The sequence below is a fragment of the Sparus aurata genome, chromosome 6, assembly GCF_900880675.1.
Source record: "Sparus aurata chromosome 6, fSpaAur1.1, whole genome shotgun sequence".
Lineage (NCBI taxonomy): Eukaryota > Metazoa > Chordata > Actinopteri > Spariformes > Sparidae > Sparus > Sparus aurata.
The window spans coordinates 34,378,190-34,401,568 of record NC_044192.1 but is presented as its reverse complement, the minus strand read 5'-3'; the positions used below and the strand labels follow the sequence as shown (position 1 = coordinate 34,401,568).

General features: G+C 38.9%; 1 protein-coding gene across 2 annotated transcripts in view; it reads right to left on the bottom strand.

Annotated features, from left to right (window-relative positions):
• hdac11 (histone deacetylase 11) overlaps positions 1 to 17,963 on the bottom strand; it is a 44,818-nt gene extending 26,855 nt beyond the window's left edge. Inside the window, exons 1-5 of one of the 2 annotated variants that reach the window (XM_030421026.1) lie at positions 17,706 to 17,960; positions 17,129 to 17,188; positions 16,859 to 17,010; positions 13,527 to 13,627; positions 11,898 to 12,014 (exon numbers count right to left, since the gene is read on the bottom strand). In XM_030421026.1, coding sequence (XP_030276886.1) covers positions 11,898 to 12,014; positions 13,527 to 13,627; positions 16,859 to 17,010; positions 17,129 to 17,163 — 405 coding nt within the window. In that variant the 5' untranslated portion in view covers positions 17,164 to 17,188; positions 17,706 to 17,960. Of the gene's footprint in view, positions 1 to 11,897; positions 12,015 to 13,526; positions 13,628 to 16,858; positions 17,011 to 17,128; positions 17,189 to 17,705 lie in introns of both variants that reach the window. The other variant, XM_030421027.1, reaches the window with a different exon arrangement.
• Between the last annotated feature and the right edge of the window lie 5,416 nt (positions 17,964 to 23,379).

Genomic DNA, 23,379 nt, shown 5'->3' with positions numbered 1-23,379 from the left:
CCTTGTTGACTCTTGGGGGTGACCTATTTTTAGTCAATCCTGCTTAAGGCAGGAACACACCAGCCCAACCGTTGGACGTCTGAAGTGTTTGGGGAGACTCGGATGAGGTCGGGAACACATCTGTTCGGTGTGTTCAGCTGTGTTGGAAGCTTTCAGGGACGCACGGATGTTGTCTGCACCGATTCAACATGCAAAGTCTGAGAAGGTTGGCTGTCGGCCGGCTGAGCCATTGGATACTCTGATTTGCTCTATGCCAGCTGTATGACCATTCTGATTGGCGGTGTGCTAGCTAATCAACGCGGTGTGTGGGAGGGGCAAAATACTGTGTGCGCTTTGTTTTCTATGCACTCCGTTCCGTCATTCCCTGTTTTCATGTTTTGGAGTACTGGCATGAGACCAGCTGTTATTATGTCCGTTCAGGACGAATTAATCTGTGTTCGTTTGGTAATGCCTCACTGCATGTTTAGTATGCAGCTGTTTTTTTCTAAAATAGTTAAGTTTCGTTTTGAAGTCTTACAAGTGCAGAGCGTACACGCTACTGTGGAGTAGGCAGCATGCTGAAGCGGTGTGTTCAATGCAACTTTTCTGCCGAACAGGTCAGACGAGAGGCAACGGAGTGGTCAGATAAAGGCAGTTGTCTGGGCGGTGTGTGGGGGCCTTTACTGTAGGCTATGAAGAGGAAGATGACTCAGCAGCCACTGCTCAACATTTATAGAAAGTGACTTGGAGCTTGAGCTTACATTTTTATCACTAAGGTATGCTTTGTTCAATTAGAGTTGCTTTGAATTTGCAATCCGCGTTAGCTGCTGAAGTAGGTTGTTGCTGCCACAGCGGCTCTGTTTGGCTCAGGGGCAGTGTTTTGAACAACAGGCTCATCGTTATCATCGCTATCCTTAAAGTACTTCCTCATGTCTTGATGACATGTATAAAACACCTAATATTAACATCATCAATGTTAACAATGGACATGGCTAGTTTTATACTCAGTGCTCTCAAGCAAGTACGGAAGTATTGGTACATATTGGCTGCACTTATTAGTGGGCTGTGCGGAGCTTTGTGACTTTTGAAAAAAGTCACAAATCTGCGACGTTTTTCAAACATGTCCTGCTCTGGCATACATTCACCTAGAAACACCATTCAAACTTTAAAAATTAGGCACAAGTCCTGTGTATTTGAGTTGTATTTGAACTTTTTTCCAATGATGTGTAGTTTTTGAACGGTGAGACACTCAAAAAATCTCTCAGAAATGTTCTCTTTCCGTGACGATCCTGGCCACAAATAAGGCTCGACAACAGTGATATTTCCGAAAGTTGTAGCCACACGTGTCTTCTTTCTCCCAATCTGTCTACTTTATCGGTAGGATTTATGGTTTTGGATTTATCTGCCTCTAACCGACAAGAGTAGCTCTCAACTGCTCCATTCACTCCAATGTAAATCGAGAAGAGGATTTGCAAAACTGCGGCCTTTTTTAACCCGCTCCTATTACCACATTTCTGAAACTAGGACCACAAAACTTGATGTGTGTGTTCCTCAAGGCCTTTCCTGCTTGATGGTGAGTAAACTTTGCTGATACAATGTTTGCTTTTTCTCCACGGGGCAAAGCGCAAAGCCCACTCTCGCGATTTCCCGGCAGGGAATTGTCTAGTTCTTCGATTCTTGCCCAACTAGCAAGCTAATAGCTTTAGTAATATATCTGTCTGGCCCTCTCATGCACAATAAGTGCATAAGCAGAGAGCATGCAGGCTGGTGCTAAGTGGACAGATGGGTTGCCCATCCAATCATTTCATACAGGCTGAATGAGACAATTGAGTGGGCCTATTGGACAGCTCAAACAGCCACAGTTGCAGGAATTTGTTCTTTCTGTTGTCAGTGCATTTGATTTCTGGGATATTTTTTACAACTACAACAAAAGCTTTTAGAATAACTTACCAACCCTAGCTTTAAAGACACATTGCAGTGTATTTCAACATTTATATATAATATTTATTTTAATGTTTTCCTGACAATGGTGATGAGGCACACTGTTTGCCAAATATTTATTGACAAATAACTTAACCCTTAGGAGTCTGGGGTATATTTGGCCGTTTTTGACTACTTTTGATTTTACTGTTATATTTAACCTTAAAAACTATTTACCTTGCCTTGTTTGGTGTCATTATTTTAAGCACAACCTCACATGTGTGATTGAACACTTATTTTTTCATGTTGACACACTGTATTAACACAATGGACCTAAAATCACAAAAAACATAAAATCTGAGTAGGAAAAAGTTGGATTTTTTCACTGTGATGACAAAAATATGTTTAAGGAACAAATTTTATTACTTAGAATACAAATACATACATACATACATACATATATACATACATTTTTGAAATTTACAAAGTTATATGTAACTATTTATATTCAAATGCAGGGACAATGGCTCAGGTCTCTCTCAGCTCTCCTGCCTGCTCCACATTCAGCTGTCTCCTCATTGTTTTGACTCACAAAACAAAAAAGCAACTCCACTTCACACTAAACACACTACACTAAACACTACAGATCACACTAACTATACACTCCAAACACGCTAAATGTCACAAATCTCTCAACTCTCAAAACTCGCTGTCTCTGTTGCTGTCTCATCACCGTCACTGTCAATCTTTCGCCGCCGTTCCTCCCACAACTTCCGCCTGTTCCTCAGCAACCAAATCACGTGTTGTGCCTTATCATTTTGTGTTTGGTTGGTGTGGTGCCTTTTTCCACCAATAGGAACATGTTTTTTGCTTGCAAACACTTACTGCTTGCAGACACTTCTGTGAGAAAAGCCAGTTTTTAGCGTCTCTTCCTGCACCAAACGCGCAGCAAACGTGACGATAATGTTAGCAGAAAAAACCTGGCGGACATTATTTATCATATCTCTGGTTTTACTTGGCTTATCAACACAATCTAAAAACTGGTATATAGTTTGAAGGCTGCTCCAACACAATATGTCGGAACCAAGACTCACCGAGGCTCCGTCTCACTGCTACATCTTTCTATAAAAGCACGGAATCTCTGTCTGTCTGTGTGTGTGTGTCTCACTGACCTGAGACTTTCACCATGAATGCTGCGTGGTTCAGTGGTGTGCATCTAAGCATTTGCTTGGACTGCAATGATACCTTGACTAAATTATTTCATAAATGCTTTTCAAATTCCACCGAGCATTGTCCACCGGAGCCACCACAGTCACGTGCGCACCAGAGCCAATCACTGCACACCGTGGCCACGTGCACACCAGAGCCAATCACTGCAGAGCTCAAGCCCACGACATACCTGAAGAAACAAGCAGATTGATACCTGCAGCGGCGCAAGCTGGACCGGGATTTTGCCAGCGGTTCGGTCCCGTTCTGTTCTGTTCTGTGCATCTAAACTGACTGTTGTGGATTAATGAGATTAAACGAGTCCGGACCGAGTCTGTTCGGGTCTGAGGAGATCCGGAGACGCGCGGACAACACAGTGGAATCGGAATCTGTGGATGTTCGTGTGTAGCTAGCAGCTAGCTACACGGCCCACATCCCGAGGTGACGGACCGGACGCATTGGCACGTCCAAAACCGGACTTAGGGTAAATAATGTCCGCCACGCTTTTTCACGTACATTGCCATCACGTTTGCTTTGTGTCTGGTGCAGGAAGAAATGGTAAAAACGGGCTTTTGTCACGAAGGTGTCCAAGCAGCAAGTTTGGTTGTTGAGGAACAGGAAGTTGTGGGAGGGACCTAGGCGGATGATTGACAGGCCGAACGACGGTCGGTGTATAGACAGCGATTTTGAGAGTTGAGAGATTTGTGACATTTAGCGTGTTTGGAGTGTGTAGTTAGTGTGTTATGTAGTGTTTGGTGTAGTGTGTTTAGTGTGTAGTGGAGTCGGTTTTTTGTTTAATGAGTCAGAACAATGAGAAGATGCTGAATGTGGAGCAGGCAGTGCAGCTCCTCATTCAGCTGGAAGGAGCTCAGGCAGACCTGAGCATTGCCTGAATTTAAATGTAAATAGTTACATATAACTTCGTAAATGTTTAAAATGTATGCACAAATTTAGCAAACAACAATTTATATTTGCATTACAAGTAAAAATGGTTTGTTAAACATATTTGTGGTTTTCACAGTAAAAAAATCTAACTTTTTCTACTCGGATTTTATGTTTTTTTTTTTTTTTGTGATTTTAGGTCCATTGTGTTAATACAGTATGTCAAAATAAAAAAATAACTGTACAGTCACACATGTGAGGTTGTGCTGAAAATAATGACACCAAGTAAATAGTTTTTTAAGGTGAAATATAATGGCAAAATCAAAAATAGTCAAAAACGGCCAATTATACCCTGGAATATCGGATTTCACAACAAACCTAAATATCCCTGACGCCCCACCTTCAAACACAGCCTCATTTGGCCATCCATGAAAAAGCTTCTTAACCTCCCACCTTTCTATAGGAATACACTGCACTAGTCATCTTAAATCAGTCACATGATTTGATCATGCCGGCGTGATTGTCAACTCCTAAGGTTAAGCTATAGAGCTTTTTCACAGCCATTTTAACAAAAAGTGTAGGGTAAACACAGGACAAGGATACTGATTAAGACTGTGTTCCCTCCAGGTCAAACAGAGTCAAGGTGCTGCTGCTGTGAATGTTGACTCAATAGAAAATCTCCACTACACTAAACTGAATGGAACCTTCATTGTCATTACAGTTTTTATTGATTGCTTTGACCTGTTTAAACAAACTGGAATCCACTTGGTTTTCATCATCACTGTCTCGGCAGAGCACAAGACACCTCTTGCAAATGTGTTAACCCTTTCTCATTGAATTGACACATTTTCCCCACCCTTTTGCAGAACAGTTAACACGGATGTCATTCAAGCAGTCCAAACTCCATTGTTTTAGCTATGGTAACCAAACAGAAACCATCTGTTCTTAACTATTAGAAACTACCTACATCAGTATGAAATCACTAAAGCACCTGTTTGACACTCCTTAACACAAATCTTCAATGAGCAATCAGTCTACAGGCCTTAAAAAGTGCAGTGGCTGTGTTGTTCTTTGCCAACATGGATTGAAGAGGTCTAAGGCAGATGAGAGTGAGAAATAGGTGCAGAGGAATGTCAAGGTTGGATGGCATGCAAGAAGATTTTTCCCTTGGTTCATTGCAAGAGAGGATAAATAAAGTGATATGGATGAGGCCATGTGGCCCCATCGTCAAGACAGAGAAGACTGAGTATCAATAGTGGCTATTTCTTATACACTACAGTAATAGATTGTTATACTTTACTGTAATATTTTATATCTTTATCTTCTTTTCTATGTTTTAAAACAGGTCAGTTGTTCAGGAAAATGCTTGCTGTGAAGCTGCAGAAATGTTTTGTGAACTATGAGACTACCAGCTTTCTTATTTTCTCATACTCTAATAGATTTTATTTTGGTTTCCATGTATTTTGTGTAATATTTACAGTATTTCAGTTTTCAGCCACAGTTCGAAAAAAATAATCAATGGAATCAAAAAATGCATCAAAGCATTTCTGATTCTGGATTCAATTCTTTGCAAGACGGCAAATTTGACAACAAATGGCACTGGCATGAAAGCTACGTAGAGTAATAGGCCACAATGACATGCAATGGTGCACCGATTCATACTGAGTGCTGTATTTTGTATTTTGTTGTCCACTGTGTAATGGTTGATTGGAAGAGCTCATACACTCGTTTGTAAGTTGTGTTGATTGAAGGCAAAATTAGCTTTTGTTGCATATTTTAAATGTTTTGGCACGGTTAGAGCCTTTTGCAAACAAAATGAGTCATTTTGACCATTAGTGCCACTGTTTTGGCCTGTGTGTTAACTGTTTTGAAAATGTGGAGTTTGAGTTGACTGCTGCATCAAAGCAATCAATAAAACTGTAATTAAACCTATGTTTACCTTCTATTTCATGTCAATATGGTTGCCATGAAAAGGGTCTATTGCTAAAATAAAAAACAATGACGTATAATTATAGTAGAATCCAGGACTGATGTGTCATCTTGTTGATCAGCGCTGAGGGAAATTAAAGAACCCCCTTAGAATTTGTCTTATGGCAGTAAATATAGTAAAGGTCACAGTTTAACCATTAATAAATTCTGCAGCTCCTCAATACCCAAGAACTCATGTTTGAGTGAAAGCTATTGCTATTCCTGCTAACATCCATGCTAAAATCCATGCTATTGCTTATTATGTCAATGTTGCTAGAATGACAGTCTGGTTGTGATTGTAATGGATGATGTCAGCAACTGGTGAATTTACACATTTTGTAAAACGATACTATAATATGCTTATATCAGAATGATACACTGCCTGAAGAAAAAAAAGTAACACAATGTTTCGTTGGACTGCCTTTAACAATGCTTATGGCACACATTTGCAGTGGCGTCATTCTAATAAGCTGGCATCCATCCACAGTTGCAAGATCTTGTATTGATAATGGAAGAGTCGGGCCCCTCGTAAAGTCTTCCCTAGCACATCCCAAAGATTGTCAAAAGGTTTAAGGTCTGGACTCTGTGGTTGCCAATCCATGTGTGAAAATGTTGTCTCAAGCTCTCTGAACCATTCTTTCACAATTCAAGCCCTCAGAATCGTGGCACCTTCTTCTGGGAATATGTCCCCGTGCAATCAGGGAAGATGATTGATTGATTGATTGATTGATTGATTGATTGATGGAAAACCTGCTCATTATATTCAGGGTTTTTTGGCACATAACATTGCTAAACCTAGACCTGACCAACTGAAGCCACCCCAGATCATAGCACTGCTCCCCACGGCCTTTTACAGTAGGCACTAGAGATGATGGGTGCATCACTTCATCTGCCTCTCTTCTTACCCTGATGCACCCATCACTCTGGAACAGGGTAAATCTGGACTCATCAGACCACATGACCTTCCATTGCTCCAGAGCCCAAATTTTATGCTCTCTAGAAAACTGAAGCCTTTTTTTTCCAATTAGCCTCACTGATTAGTGGTTTTCTTAAGGCAACACAGCTGTTCAGTCACAATCCCTTAAGTTCCCTTTGTATTGCGTGTGTGGAAATGCTCATACTTTCACTATTAAACATACCCATGACTTCTACTGTGGTTTTTTTCAGTCTGATTTCACCATACTTTCAAGTGATGATCACGATCATTCAATATTTTTTTCCGACCACATTTCTCCCTCAAAGATGATGGTTCACCACTATCCTTTCAGGTTTTAATAATGCGTTAGACCGTTCTTAACCTAATTTTAGTAGTTTCAGAATCTCCTTAGCTGTTTTCTTTGCTCGATGCAGGCCAATAATTCGACCCTTCTGAAACATAGTAACATCTTTTCCACAACTACAGGATATGTCTTCTAACATGGTTGTTTAAGAAATGAGAAGCTTCTCACTGCATCAGTGAGGGTTCAATATTTTGTTGCCAGCAGAAACATATTATTCACTGCAGTAATTACCCAATGGAAGGTTCTTACGTATTTGCTAAGTTAAATCCAGTGAGTGACTTTTTTGGCCATGCAGTGTACAATTTCACTAGCTGTTGTATCAATAGAAATGTAGAAAATTCCAGTTTATGGTTTCAGATATGCTGCATGAGAAACCACATTAAACGTTTCCACACAGAGGAGGAAGAAAAACAGTTCGTTGTAGGTGCTTCCAACCAGAGGACCATCGAGCAAGCGATACAAATTTTCCAACCGACTCAGAGTGAAGCAAATAAAAAACTCTATTGCAACTTCGATTGCCAAGGACTTGCGTCCATATTCAGTCGCGCTTTGTTGCACACCGCATTTCAACACGTTGTGCAAAAAGTTGTTGCACAATGTGTTGAAATGCAAGTGACATTAAGTAGCATAGCATTGGGATATGCTCCCTATTACCCCTAACAGGAGTCTTATTCTTATCTTTGACTGAGAGCAGCTTTTTCTTTAATGACACATAGAGAAAAAAAAAATCTGTTTATTTTTTTATTTTCAATGATCAAAAGTAGCCATGTTTTAGTTTAGTTTTGTTTTCCTCCCAGGGATATGCTAATTGAATCCGACCACTCTGTTGCCGGTTTAGAATCAAATTGTTGTCCTCTGAATCGGAATCGGAATCGAATCGAATCGTGAGGTGGCAAGAGATTCCCACCCCTAGTTGTTCAGGGCTGGTCGCTCCACTGGCTCTTCCTCTTAGGAAATCACTGAGGTCTTATCTAGTACTGCACACCTCACAAATATAGGACATTCTCCGGAATGTAGTTAGAAAACCTACAACCCACTAGGGTTTTCTCAGTGATTGATGGCCACATAATCTGATAAATCACCAATAGTTGAGACACCTGAGCTATATTCAAGGAAATTTCAAGGAGGATCCATATCGTATGCCTTTTTCCCTAAGTGGAATGCTGTTATATGCACAGAGGCACCAGGTCAAGATTTTTTCTCCCTCAGATAATAAAGGAGGTACCTCTGCTGCATATTCCTGGAGCTAAGCTTGTAGGACACCTGAGGGTAAGATATATGAGCTGGGGGGATTGTGTGTAAATGGCAATATGGCTTTTTGATGGATGAGTAATAACATAGATTAGCATGTGTGCACACACTCTGGCCATGGCTTTAACACTCCACTCTGTCTGCAGACAACAAGCCCAAGAATACCAGGCATATTTTGCTATAACCCACTAATTGCATCTGCACAATTCCATCAACCATCACACCTAGAAAGCATCTCTTTGCATGCAATGTGCCTGATCAGTTAACTGTATGCACATTCAAGTCTACACCCATTTGCTTCAAGTTATTTTGTATTCCTTATTATTCACTGATGCACAACTAGACCTCTGAGTTTCTCATCATGCTCCACTAAAAAAAAGTACTGTGAGCTGCATAGAGAAGACCAGATAAATCAGTGGTTTGAGTGGGAGGAATCTTGTAAACTACAGCTATTATGTTGTGTTGTTGTTTTTATTGCTAGAATTTAAAAGAATTACATGGATAAAATCCACAGGAGCAACAATTTGACTTTACCCAAACAAAGACGTTTTAAAATCTGTGCCTCTCTGGGATAATCTGTGCTTTCTTATCTACAGAACAACCTGCTGGACCCTGAGGAATCAGGTGTCAACCATGACCGCAAGCACAACAGGCCCATCTCTGGTTACAAGCTCTACCTCAATCAAGCTGACCACAACTGCTGGGTTACTAGCTAGGCCTCTTTGTTACCTCTACCAAAGAGTTTGTTTGTTTGTTTGTTTTTTGGTTGGTTGCTTTGTCAGCAGGATTACACAAAAACTACTGAGCGCAGATATCCATGAAACTTGGATGGAGGATGGATCTCAGAACAGACCCCAGTTACTGTTGGTGAAGGTCTGATAAAGGGATGGATCCAGGCATGTTTTCTTACTGCCTTTACTTGCTTCCTCTCTTACTTTTTATTTATTTATTAGTGAATACTGCAGAATTACATTTAAAGTTGTGGCACATTGTACAATCATATGTGGTTGCCCACTTATTAAAATGTGTTATGGTTACTGTTAACCCCACTTTAATTTCTAAGCATATCTGATTCAGGTATTTAAGGATAGGGATCAGCTGGGGACACTTGAGCTGTCATTTCATTTCAAAGTGTTACTCTATGTAGTTTATAATTCTTTGTTTCTTTTATTTTTATAAGTTTACAAGTTCTATCAAGGTGTCATTCAGTTTTTTTCCTAATGACTAACAAAATGTACACAGTTAAACTGTAGCAGTTAAAGCCAGAGCCTAAACAGCTGACAAGACGCAATGTTGCTGACCGTTGCAATGGAAACCAGGCCATAACAAAGAGGATGAATGAGAGAGATTCAAGTTTTGATCGATTGTTATATAAGTGACGGTGGAAGGAAATAAGAGTGGGGGAAGATCATTTTTTTATATAACACTGTCAGTATCCTTATATAGCAGTAGTCCATTTCATACCTAGTGTTAGAAAGTACATTTTATGCTTAGTGTGATTATATTAGTCTTCTGATTGTAAATGTAAATATCTAGTAGATATGTGGTTGACACTGTACTTTGAATTATGACATTTTGATATGATACATGTGATTTTTAGAGTGTGCCTATTGAACATTTTCCATGTAGTTGTCTATTGAATAGACAGTTATTTTAAAATATTGTGATTTTATCATAATACAGAGATTGTTGTAAATTTTCACTGTTCTGATAACTGTGCAGTATCATTTTTATTATTTCAAACTCAGTTTAGTTGGCAGTTAGATCAAGAGTAAAGCCCCTGAAGAACAGCAGACTTACAACTTGTTTCTCTTCATCTTTACAGGATAATCAATTTGTTAAAATACATCACCGCTTGAGTTGGCTACAACTCTATGGGTGTAACACCTACATAGTGTTCCTTTAATTGTCCACCTTAAATGCACACTGACTAGCTTGCCTTGTCTTAACTTTTTCTCTCTCCCATTATGTGTCTGATGCTCTATTGACTTTTTTTGGCAGCAGTATGTTTTATAAATAACTGTTGCACAAATAAATGGTTACACTTACAAGCTTTTAATGAAAAAACAGCATAAGAAGATACATAAAATATTATAATATATGCGTTTACAGTAGGGATGTCATACCAGCAAACATCTCTTTTTTTTTTCTCGCTCTATCTGTCTCTCTCTCTCGCTCTCTCTCTCTCGCTCTCTCGCTCTCGCTCCCTCTATCTCAGTTTTTTTTGCAGAACATGTGCGAAAGTCAGTAGATGGGAGGGGTAGTGTTAGGGTAGATTGTTAACTAGTTAATCAGTCACAGATGACACTGTTCTCTTGGATGGAAAAAAAAGAAAAAGTAAAAAATGCTAAAATATACTTGGGCGGCAGTAAATCTACCTGGGTGGCCTTATCAAGTAACATCTACAGGAAACACTGACCCAGCCTTGACAGGAGTGTGACATGGCCCTGATCCTACCAGTTTAGTTACTGTCACTAGATGTGGTGGTGCAGCTCCTTAAAAAGATAAAACTTACATGTTTTCTTTTGAACAGCTTTTTCATAGAAAGCATTTCCCCTAGCAGGTGCTGGCCCGTATCACAGTTTTTCATTTTGCTTATTCCCCTTCAGGCAATCTTCTATCATCAATGACTTAACAATTAAGCCATGAAAAACTATTCATTGCCATTTACTTTGCAACATTTGCATTAAGCATCAAATTAAATTCTATAAAACATAACCTCTTTGTTAATGCCTCATTAAATACACAAATCTTGAAGGTGATGTAAACTTTCTATACAAGGTGAATGTCTCCTGTAACCTATTTTTAACTGAATTTAATCTAAAAATACAAGCAAACAATAAGAAATGTGCCTGTCTAAGAAGAGAGACAGAGCTGGGCATGTGCCCAGCAAATGTGCATTCTATGGCACTGCACACTTCACCACCCGAACAGGTACTGTTTATGTGAAGGACTGATGCAGATCTGCCCTGGTCATTCACACCTAGCTAAGTCTGCACAGTAGAGATTCAGACACTAAAACAATGTGTCAAATATCTGGTAATCTACTTCACTTTATCACATTTACAACGTCATAATTAATACAATCCTTCACACTATGATAATGAATTTTATAATTCTGTTGATATATCTGTTGCATTTAAAGTAAAGAGTAAAGTAATACATGGAATTTCAAAGCAAAAGTTAAAGAGTAGGACGAGAAGAACAGTTATAGTTCTATAGGTATGTTAATATATTAAAAAAATGTTTTTTAAAAATGCTTTCAAATTCTGTATTTGATCCTAAATTAGAAATTGTTTATGCTGACTGGGTGCTATATGTCTGATATGTGATGCTCCTGCAGAGGGGTATATAGTAATATTATCACCTACAAATGCAGATAAAGAGGAAATGAGGCTCTTAGATACCTACCATTATTGTTCCTCCAGTCTGTGTCCGCAAAGGCCTCAACACCTTCCGCTGCACGAGGAAATTAGGCAGGAACATGAGAGGAGGGATTTCTGTGATCGTTGCCACCACCAGAGACCACTAAAGTGAAACATAACACAATTAGACACAATATCTCTTCACTGAGACCTTTTTTTTTGTGCTTTAACTTTATCACTTATGAAGCTGAACAAATCCACAGAAGACCTCGACTAACTGAAAATTATGCCAAACAGGAAATAAAAAGCACATTATGTTTTAATGTGTACCAACTGGGTTGTGGATATAAAGGAGAAGAAAAGCTGACCAGTGACATACACAATTCTCTGATGCTGCTAGTGGGTTAGGGTTTGAGCCTCGACCCTCACATGAAAACATGGCAGCACACAATAATGCAACAGCAACATAATGATACAGAGCAGAGTACTGCGGTACCTCTGCCTCCAAGATTTAGCTCTATATGCAGTAGAGTGGAGACAGCATAAAGATAAGTCTTTGAACATGTATATATCTATATCTTTATCTATACATTATATATATATATATATATATATATATATATATATATATATATATATATATATATATATATATAGATTTATAGATAGATAGATAGATAGATAAAGAGAGAGAGAGAGAGAGATATCTCTCTATATATATATCTATAGATAGATAGATAAACAGAATGTGTATGTATTATGTATTCAATGATGCATCTGTCTGATCGTATTTACTGTACATGGATGGTTAAATAATGTCACACGATCGGTCATACTGCGGGCTCTCATTTGCAATTGCACTGATTGCGTGCCAGTCTCCGATAGGCTATACCTGGCATCGATTCAGTTGATTGCTCTTGTAAGTGCGCCAGATTGGTGGCAATTATTGTCGTGTCTGCATTGTAATGCACAACTTTGCCTCTCCTTGTTATAAAACAACATGCATCCAAACAACTTTAGCCAATGCAACTCCTATGTCAGTGTTGCTTTACAAATACTAGCATGTCGGATCATCAAAAAGTGTGTGTATCTTGTCATGCAGGCTATAGACTGATTGTCTTGGCTTGCATCCATGAAATACTGTAATGTTATAAGCCTACTGCATATTGAAAAAATTTAGCTTGGTAATGTACAACAATCAGGAGATGGGGACCCCCCCAAATATTGACGGGTATTTCGCACACTGCTTACAACCATACCCAGTGTCTCCAGATCAGTGACTGTGTCCACAAACAACTCAACTGTAGCCTACCAATTCCACTCAAGGAAATATTTAATGTGGAACCTGATCAACTCCTGGGACAGAAGAATTAAAAGTGCAAAATTCCTCATTAACTTGAAAGTCACTACCTTCTGACTATGCTAGACATGACTGATTTGACTGAGGACCCTATGGGATGACTCCCTGCTTTTTGACAATAACAGAGAAAATCCCAGTAAACAAAAATTCTGATTTAAACACATCAGTTTACAACCTGATGGATCCCTCAGCTCCTCAGTACGACTGAACAATACATGTAAAACACGGGGATGTAGGAATACAACAACATGTGACAAGCTGAAGAAACGTAGAAAACATGCCATGCTGTCATAATGACAGTGAAATCAAAATTACCTTTAATCTGTTGAGGTAGCGTTTGGAGTGAACCACCAACAGATCCTCTTCAGTAGCTTCACAGGCTTCCACTATGTTCCCATCAGTGATGAATTGCTCCTCTGAGACAAAAGCATTGTGTCATTAGTCATAATTTAAGTCAAACAGGCTTGGGACTGAAAATATAAATGATACACACACACACACTCACACAAACACACACACACACACACACACACACACACACACACACACACACACCTGTGATTAAAGTACTGACAAAAGGTACCATGCAGTATCAAATTCCAGGTACAGATATCGGACCTGGTATCAGTTCAAATGTGAACAGTTCCCAACCATATTGTTCACAATCCAATTAGCATCTTGAGAAGCAAGAGTGGGAGCTGGATTTGAGAGACGATGCCAGTAGCACGGGAAGGGGGGTGCTGCCCCCCCTGGTGGTGGCTGCAGGGTGTAACATCACTGTAAACCTAAATGTAATTAATTAATTAATTAATTAATTAATTAATTAATTAATTAATTAATTAATTAATTAATAAAATAAATAAATAAATAGTGGGGCAAGTTAACAGACATCTGAGGCGGAGCTATGATGCTAATTTTAAGATAATGGTGATCAATGCAGCAGAGCCAAACAACTGTCAGCCAGCCAAGAAATATGGAGTAATGGAGTGTAACGTCCAAAGATGGCAGGTCCAAAAAGACCGTCTGAAAACGCTAACAGTAAGAGAAAAGCTTATCGTGGTCCTCTAAGCGGCCGCTTCCAAGATATTGACAGGAGGGTATGTGAGTTTGTTATTGAGAGACAAATTTTGGTTATCAGAGTCTTTTTCTGAAGATTAGTCTTGAAAAGAGGGGTCGTCTTATAATCAGGGTCGTCCTATATTCGGGTCAATACGGTAATATCTATAAATTATATGGGGTGTAAATAGAGTTGTGGGAATGTGTGGGAAAATAAATTTAAAAAAAATATATTTGTGGAGGAGACTCCCTCACCAGGAAGCCGCTTCAGTATATTCAAACGAATAGTCGAACAACAATGGCGAGCGACAACCGTGGACGTGGAGTAAAACAGAAAGGAATATTGGATTTTTTCACAAGTAACGTTACTGTGCCTATTTCAAACGTTTGGTGCCATGTAAATCAAGTAAGACCTGATTTTATTCATAACACTCTGACTGTGCATTAACGGCTTGTTTATTAATTCCAGTCACGTTTTATATGTGTGAAATCCTGCTTGTGTGTACGCACACCTTGAAAATCATGTGAGCACTAAAGTTTCATAACTAAAATGATCTTGAAAATATTTAACTTTACTAGATGGCATTTCTCTGAACCATTCGTTAAGAGGAAATAATGTATTTGCTGTGGAAAGAAGGCAACATAATGCGTAATCATAGGTTAAACAATCTTTGCTTCCTTTAATTTAGTTTGGATAACAGTAATAGCTGCAGCAGCAACAACGTTAGTTGCTAACAGCTGTATTTGCGTGTAGCTTTTGGGAGCCAATAAGCAGCCTAGTAGTGTGCGATGCGCTAGGGTACAGTAGCAGAAAAAAATACAATGACGTCACTCATTCATTCATTCAGTTGGCAGCCCCTCCTACTGAAAACATCTTCCCGCGTGCCTGGACGATGCAAATCTCTATAAACACATATAAATGTAAATAGAGCTCATAAAAAGCTAAATCACCATAGCTAGTTGACCTCTAGCACCTCCCATGATTCACATGCAAGCACTGACCATACATCAAGCCTGCAATCAGGGCAGCATGATAGATAGATATATAGATATATAGATAGATAGATAGATGCGTAGAGTAAATATGTGTATTATTTTCTAACCTATTTTTTTTCATCGGCGGTTCACTACAATGCTAACTTTTACAGGAAAGCTCTGATCACATTCATACAGTTACCCACCTGAAAGCTGCCCAGCACACCACAGTCTGACCTGTTGGCTACTGAGCAGCTCCACAGTGGTGGTGATGGGGGAACAAGCGCTTCCTTTCGTTTCCGCACTGGGATTTGAACCAGTGACCCCCCCAATCACAAGCTCGCTTCTCCAACCTTAAGGCCCACCACTGAATTTAAAGGTAATATCACAGTCCTATAAAACTATATTTATATCTGTGGTATCCATGAATTCGCCCATTTAGTGTGATTTCCTTTATTTTTCACCACCGCCTCTTCACCCATGCCATTGCAACTTTTTAATTTGACATATCTCGATTAGTGGAGCCAAAAAACACTGCTTTATAATAACTACGATTTGTATATCTGCAGTCCTTATTGTTTCCCTATTTTTAACGGCAAATATAGACTACCACCACCTGGTGCTATAAAGTTTTCCTCTCACTCAGGCACAAAACATACAAGCTTGTCTTTGCAATGCACTTTGCCTTCATCACCGCTAGTTCTTTGATGTCAGTTTGGTGAATTTAAACTACACTAAAACTGACTCATTTCAGAAACTTGACATACAGTGCCTATGAAAAGCCCCGTTGGATGTTTTCCACATATATTGCTTTTATAAATGGAATCATGGTAAGTATACCCTTTTCTTTTTTTTTTTTTTTTTTTTTTTTTTACCAAATGCAAACTCTTTAATGGCAAAGTTATCCCTGAATTTTCCCAGATGCAGTTACAAGTCAGCATACACTGCACATGCTCCACCTTGAACAGTTTAGAATTGTAGCATCACATAATAGTCCTATAATACTATACTGTGGCTCTTATATCTACCATATTTTTGACTAACATTAGCTGCTACCTTTACTGTTTGATCTCGGAGGACTGAAACTAAAAAAGGTTGTAACATTTAATGCTTAAATAAATTGCCTCTGACTTTGAATGTTGTAAGCAGGGTTCATTAAAATCTATTATGCAAGTTCCTTTGTATAGTTTTTTAACACAGTGGTTAAATCTGCAATATCATCCAAATTTGAATACAATTCTTGCAAGGATACAATTTTCCTCCGTCAGCAGAGGCTTGCCACTTTTTTGTGAATACATTAAGCTGTGTGCGGCACATTCTTCAGTGAAGACAACCAATGGTGCAACTTGACAACAACGTCGTGTGAAGTCAAGCCAGTTAGCTAGCGACTGTTTTTCCTTGGCCTCATCTACTCTACCTGCACACAGTCCCGCAGGGAGTTTTCTCTAATTACCTGTGCTCTTTTGCTCTGTCTTTTTCCGCTCCTGCTACTACACCTGACCTCTCCACTCATTCCTCTTTGTTCTCTACCTCTCGTCGTCTCTCTGAACAATTCCGTATACATCGGCTTGAGGAGATGTCCTCCCTGTCTGCCACTCTGTTTCTCAATTGCTTACCTTTCAAAAAGTGAATGACTTTCCCCCACTTCCCTGCATCAAATGGATGGAGCTTTTCAAGGCCCATGAAGGTGATGTTGTAGTCTGGGTGATACACAATGGGCAAACATGTTCCAGGAATGCAGGATGCATACAATTCGGTGTGATGAGAGCTGAACAAAGGAAGTCAAAAAGTTTTTCAATGCAACACTGCTGCATTACATTTACATGAAGTGATTTCCCAAGTGGCCTAACAAGCACTGATGGGACTGTCATGGTTGTGCCGCTCACCTCTTTTTCCCTTCATTATCTCCTTTGTGAGACATTTTTTTCAGGCATTGCTTCTTTCATCTGACAAGAGTGAAGAAAACCAACAGACAATGATATTCATTCACTTGCAACTGCTTGTAAATTTTAACAGTCACTCACAGAACATGAATAATTATGATTAAAAATAATAATAAATAAAAAAAATAATTTAGCAACTTGGTGTGTAAATAAATCACAATTGAACCACGTCAATATAGCACAAGTATGAATGGAGGATGGTAAACTGCAAGAATAAGTAGTATTTGACTGAGACATGAGAAAATCAGACCACAAACTCATCTTAACACGCTGCTGTCTGAAATACATGGCGCAAGAGATTCGCGCATGCGCAGTGTTGTGTATATATTTTCCAAAGACGCAACGGCGTAGGGAAATGTGTCCGCCGAAACACATTAGCTCAAAATATTAATTTGTGGCCTTTAAATGATTCCGCCCCGCTCATTTTAGCGCGTATGACAAAAACACCAGCACAGCTACCGTATGAAACGATGTGGAATTCTTTTTGTGGACAAAACTAGCGACAGCCGATGCGACTCACCTGCTACAGTATGTGGAATGACGCTGGTCACAGAACAGCTGCTGGAGACAGTCACTGACAGTCTGTGTCCGCCCTGACTGGAGGTACCGTGGGTTATTGAGGAGTGCTAGCTAACAGAAGGAAAACGTATTGCCTTAACAGTTTTCTTTGACAGTATACTTGCTCCCCCTGCTCCACCTCTACGTAGAATACGCACTGTACTTACAATGTGCGCAAGCTCCGTATGCACTGCTACGCTCCTGCTGCACATCGACATTTAAAGTGAAAGAAACGTACAGTATTTCCGCATGAAACGTAATGGAGTACAAGTATGTTACGTTTGTTCATTCATCTGAACAGCAATAAATACTGAGTTAAACCAAGAGATACGGTATTAGCGTCTTCTTCTGTTCAGGTCATTTAATCACACTTGTTTCACTCCGCTAAGGGGCACCTGTATACTGAGAGCGAAAGGTAGTGCCACTTGTCTTTTCCAAATACGGGTATAATTTCTAAATATGAACTGAGTTTATTTGTTTTCCCAAATACATAACGAAGTACAAAGGAACAATTTACTAAAAGACTCAGATAACGTGTAAATACTTTAAAGTACGACTGGTTACTAAAGTATGTCAGAGATACATTTCATTAACCCAATGTTACGTTTATTAATATACCAAACCGTATGCAGTACTGTGTTAAGTTTAACTTGAGCTCTACTAGTCCATGCATGCCTTCTTAAATAGTTCTATTTGTAGTACAATAAGTACAAATAGCTTAAGCTGCTAATTGGTATTAAATAAGCATTCCTTAACTAGCATGAGGAGAAACAATTAGTCATCATTCAATCTAACCTAAGTAAACTCAAAAATCAGAATGTGTTGCCATCCAGATACCTCACTAGTAATATTTGTAAGTTACCTAAGGCACTGAAAGGGTAAATGTTACCTATAATTTCTGTGAATTGGATTTCTCAGTGATCTTGCATATTGATGATACTAGTGCAGTGCCCGTAAGAAAAGTGTATTCCTATAAAAAAAAGTGGGAGGTTAAGCAGCTTTTTCATGGATGGCCAAATGAGGCTGTGTTTGAAGGTGGGACGTCAGGGATATTTAGGTTTGTTGTGAAATCCGATATTCCAGGGTATAATTGGCTGTTTTTGACTATTTTTGATTTTGCCATTATATTTCACCTTAAAAGCTATTTACTTGGTGTCATTATTTTCAGCACAACCTCACATGTGTGACTGTACAGTTCTTTTTCCATTTTGACATACTGTATTAACACAATGGACCTAAAGTCACAAAAAAAACCATAAAATCCGAGTAGAAAAAGTTAGATTTTTTTACTGTGAAAACCACAAATATGTTTAACAAACCATTTTTTTTTTTTTTACTTATAATGCAAATATAAATTGTTGCTTGCTAAATTTGTGCATACATTTAAAAAATGTACAAAGTTATATGTAACTATTTACATTTAAATGCAGGCAATGCTCAGGTCTGCCTGTGCTCCTTGAGAGCTGCACTGCCTGCTCCACATTCAGCATCATCTCATTGTTCTGACTCATTAAACGAAAAACCGACTCCACTACACACTTAACACACTACACCAAACACTACATAACACACTAACTACACACTCCAAACACGCTAAATGTCACAAATCTCTCAACACTCAATATCGCTGTCCGACCGTCGTTGCCTGTCAATCATCCGCCTAGGTCCCTCCCACAACTTTCTGTTCCTCAACAACCAAACTTGCTGCTTGGACACTTTCGTGACAAAAGCCCGTTTCTTTCTGCACCAGACACAAAGCAAACGTGACGGCAATGTTCGCGAAAAAAGCGTGGCGGACATTATTTACTCTAGGTCTGGTTTTGGACGTGCCGATGCGGCCGGTCCGTTGCCTCGGGAGGTGGGCCGTGTAGCTAGCCGCTAGCAGCTAGCGGCTAGCTAGCGGCTAGCTACACAGAAACATCCACAGATTCCGATTCCACTTTGTTGTCCGCTCGTCTCCAGATCTCCTCAGACCCGAACAGATTCGGTCCGGACTCGTTTAATCTCATTAATCCACAACAGCCAGTTTAGATGCACAGAACAGAACAGGACCGAACCGCCGGCAAAATCCCAGTCCAGCTCGCTCCGCTGCAGGTGTAAATCCGCTTGTTTCTTCAGGTATGTCGTGGGCTTGAGCTCTGCAGTGATTGGCTCTGGTGCGCACGTGGCCACGGTGTGCAGTGATTGGCTCTGGTGCGCACATGACTGTGGTGGTTCCGGTGGACAATGCTCAGCGGAATTTGTAAAGCATTTATGAAATAATTTATTCACGGTATCATTGCAGTCCAAGCAAATGCTTAGATGCACACCACTGAACCACGCAGCAGCCATGTTGAAAGTCTCAGGTCAGTGTGATCATGATCCGCAGAGATATTTGACTAACAGACACATACACACACACACACACACACAGACAGGCAGAGATTCCTTTTATTTATAGATAGATGATGAGGCCTTTGTATGGTAAGTATGAGTCTGCCTGGTCTGCCTCTGTCTGAAGTGAGGAGAGGCATGATCTCTCATGGGCAGGAAATCTGAAAATCTTTTCCTGTCTGTTATGCAGTGATACACAGTGACCATACTGTGGCCTGTGGTTTCTGTTCCGTTCATGTTCATTCCCTATACTTTGTGTGAAGAATACTGCTTATAGATTATTGCTGTGATGTTCTATACTCATAGGAAACATTTGATTACATCCTTTCAAGAGTGAAAAACAAAAAGATACAGTAACAAGTTTTGAGTACTCAAGGGACATGAGTTCCTATATGATAATCTGTAAAATAATAAAATACATTAATTAGAATCATGAACTTTATATTTTCAGCATTTAGATTATTTTAAGATATTAGAAGATTTTAAAGACAATCCTGCAGGAAGTTAAAAAAACATTGTAAGTGGTGTATTGCCAAAAGCACAGAATCAGCAGAACAATACAGATGGCCATGACAGTTTTGGGCCATTGTTATTGTGTTGGAAGAGGGATTTCAGGATCTCTTGATGCAGAGGTAAATTTCAACACCTTAAGTACAAAACACATAAAAGACTTTAGACCGAATCACTGTGATATCACACTACCAGCTACGTTTAGACAACTGTTGCTTGATTTGCATTGTAGAGATACTGTATGTTAAATCATGTGTAGTATTGCTTTATTAAGTTCAGTTTATTTGACATTATAAGTAAAAGGACATATACAAATATCTACAAAATGCCAAGAATCACACAATAAAGTACCAAACTTCAATATTGCAACCCACTCTTCTTTAAAGTGCAAATTTACATTTCTCAAGGTTCAATATTCCTAGAGATAGGTAAAGTAACGCCCCTTCTGGTGAACCACCAAGGGACCTTATTTGAGAAAAAAAATGTACAGTTAAGGGCAAGAGACAAATAACTTTCCGATCCCATTTGAATTGTGTCAAGAATTACATATATGTTTATTATCAATTAAATCCAGGTCAAAGTTTGTTATAAAACTAATCAAGTATAAGACGGTGAAAATACATAATTAGAAAGATTACACACATAAGTGAGTTGTCACACTGTCTTAACATTTGCCCCATGGCCGCAAAATCACAATGAAAAATAATAACATTTTTTATGCTGATCACATGACCCTCTAAAAGACTGTTTTGCCAGTCAAACTCATCATGAATGGGAGATGACAAGATAATCATGCAGCATTTCATCAAATATTGAGTGATAGAAATGTTTTTGTGAATATATGTTTACAAGACAAAGCAAAACAAGTGTGTGCCCTTGACCATGCTATTAAGACCGTTAAGGATCATTTGATGTGTTTTAACTACTTAGTGAACAGATCGGAGAGATGTGTAGCGGGTGTGCGTGCAATGCAGTGCCTGCAACCAGTGAGTGGACGCTTTTTCGAGGTTTAATTACAGCTACTTTAAAGGACTGTGGCACATAGCCTGTTAATTTGACGAATCAAGTCTAGAAGTGTAGTGTTAACATGAGGTATAACTTCCTCATAGTCGGCTGCATATATGAGGAAAAAAAACGCCTAACCCTGAAAAAATTCTAACAAAGGTTTCTCAGCTGTTTTTTGTATTGGGTGTCCTTAATAACATACTAAAAGTTTACCAAAGTTTGACCACTAGAAAGGTGTAATTTTCAAGATGGCATTCAAGATAGGCAGGAAGCCCTTAAAATATCCTAACTCCTTCATTATTTGACCTATAGCCATGTAATCTTGGTGTCTAACCCCATGTTTTCTGGGTCTATGAATCCATTGGACTTGTTTAGATTGCATTGGCATGATTACATAAGATTTTGTGAGATTACTGTAAGGTTTTATCTTTGTTTGGGGTACCAGAGATGTAAACGATTTAGCCTGTCATGTAACGCCTACTCAGTATTTTTTGGACACATACACTTTTTTTTTGCTCTTCACAGACTTGACATTCAATGTAAAAGTTATTGCACCCAAAAGTAACTTAAATTGGAGTTGTATAACTTAATTAACATGATAATAATTAACAACTGTGAATTTACCCGAACAGAGGCCTGTGTGTGAACCCTCTAAAATGGTCACTCATTTCAATTTGAATAAGGTAATACATATGTAATGCATCCTCTATGGATGTTTTTGAGTCTAAAGGTGGCATTATATTAAACCCAACAAAACTAAATTCACAATTTTCAGCAATTCAGAAGATGGTGGAGGAGAATACTGACATTTGATATTGCTTGCCTCATTGAAGTTACAGCACAAATGTCTTGTCAGACAAATGCTTAGTGTCATTTTATGGGGTTGTCAGAGTTAGAACATTAGACAGATTTCTTTTTTTTTTTTTTTTTTTGATATAGATTTTATATACAACAATCAAAGAACCAAAATAATACCCAAACATATATCCTCAAAACACAACAGACACTGACAACAAAAATAAACAATTAAAACAAAATGGGAAATGACCCACTCACAATAAACAAAACTACCACAATAAAACAACAACATAAATTATTACATTCGGATCATACCATTTTTTGCTATGCCTTATATTGACCCAGAACATTTATAAAGGCAAATTCTATATGAGATTGCCAGATTTTTAAAAAGTCTGAGGATCTGCCTTTACTCCTATAATATATACTGTCCAGTGTGAGGTAGCTTGAAAGTTCATTCCACCAGTGCACTATTACTAGGGGTTCGGATTCTTTCCATTTTAAAGTTATACATTTCCTGGCTGCCAACATAGCAAGATCTACAGTATATACCTACTTTGATGTTTATTCCACTTGTCAGACATACTAGTTCCCAAAAGACATAAACGAGGTGACAATGGAATGGATACATGTAAACTTTGAGATATCAAGCAATTTAGTGTTGGACTGGATTTGGTCTAACGGGTACGTTGATGGATTAGAGCAGGGGTGCCCACACTTTTTTATCTTGCGAGCTACTTTTAAAATGACCATGTCAAAATGATCTACCTACATAAAAATAATAAACATCTATTTATTAATACATATTCTGAGTATACTTTATATAACACAATGCATAAATGATATTAAGAGAGTAATGTAACCCTTGGTATTGCACAAAAAATTGACAGCAGTAATGCAGGTGACAAACAGCCATCAATATTGTACACAGTTTACACAACGGGAGCTGG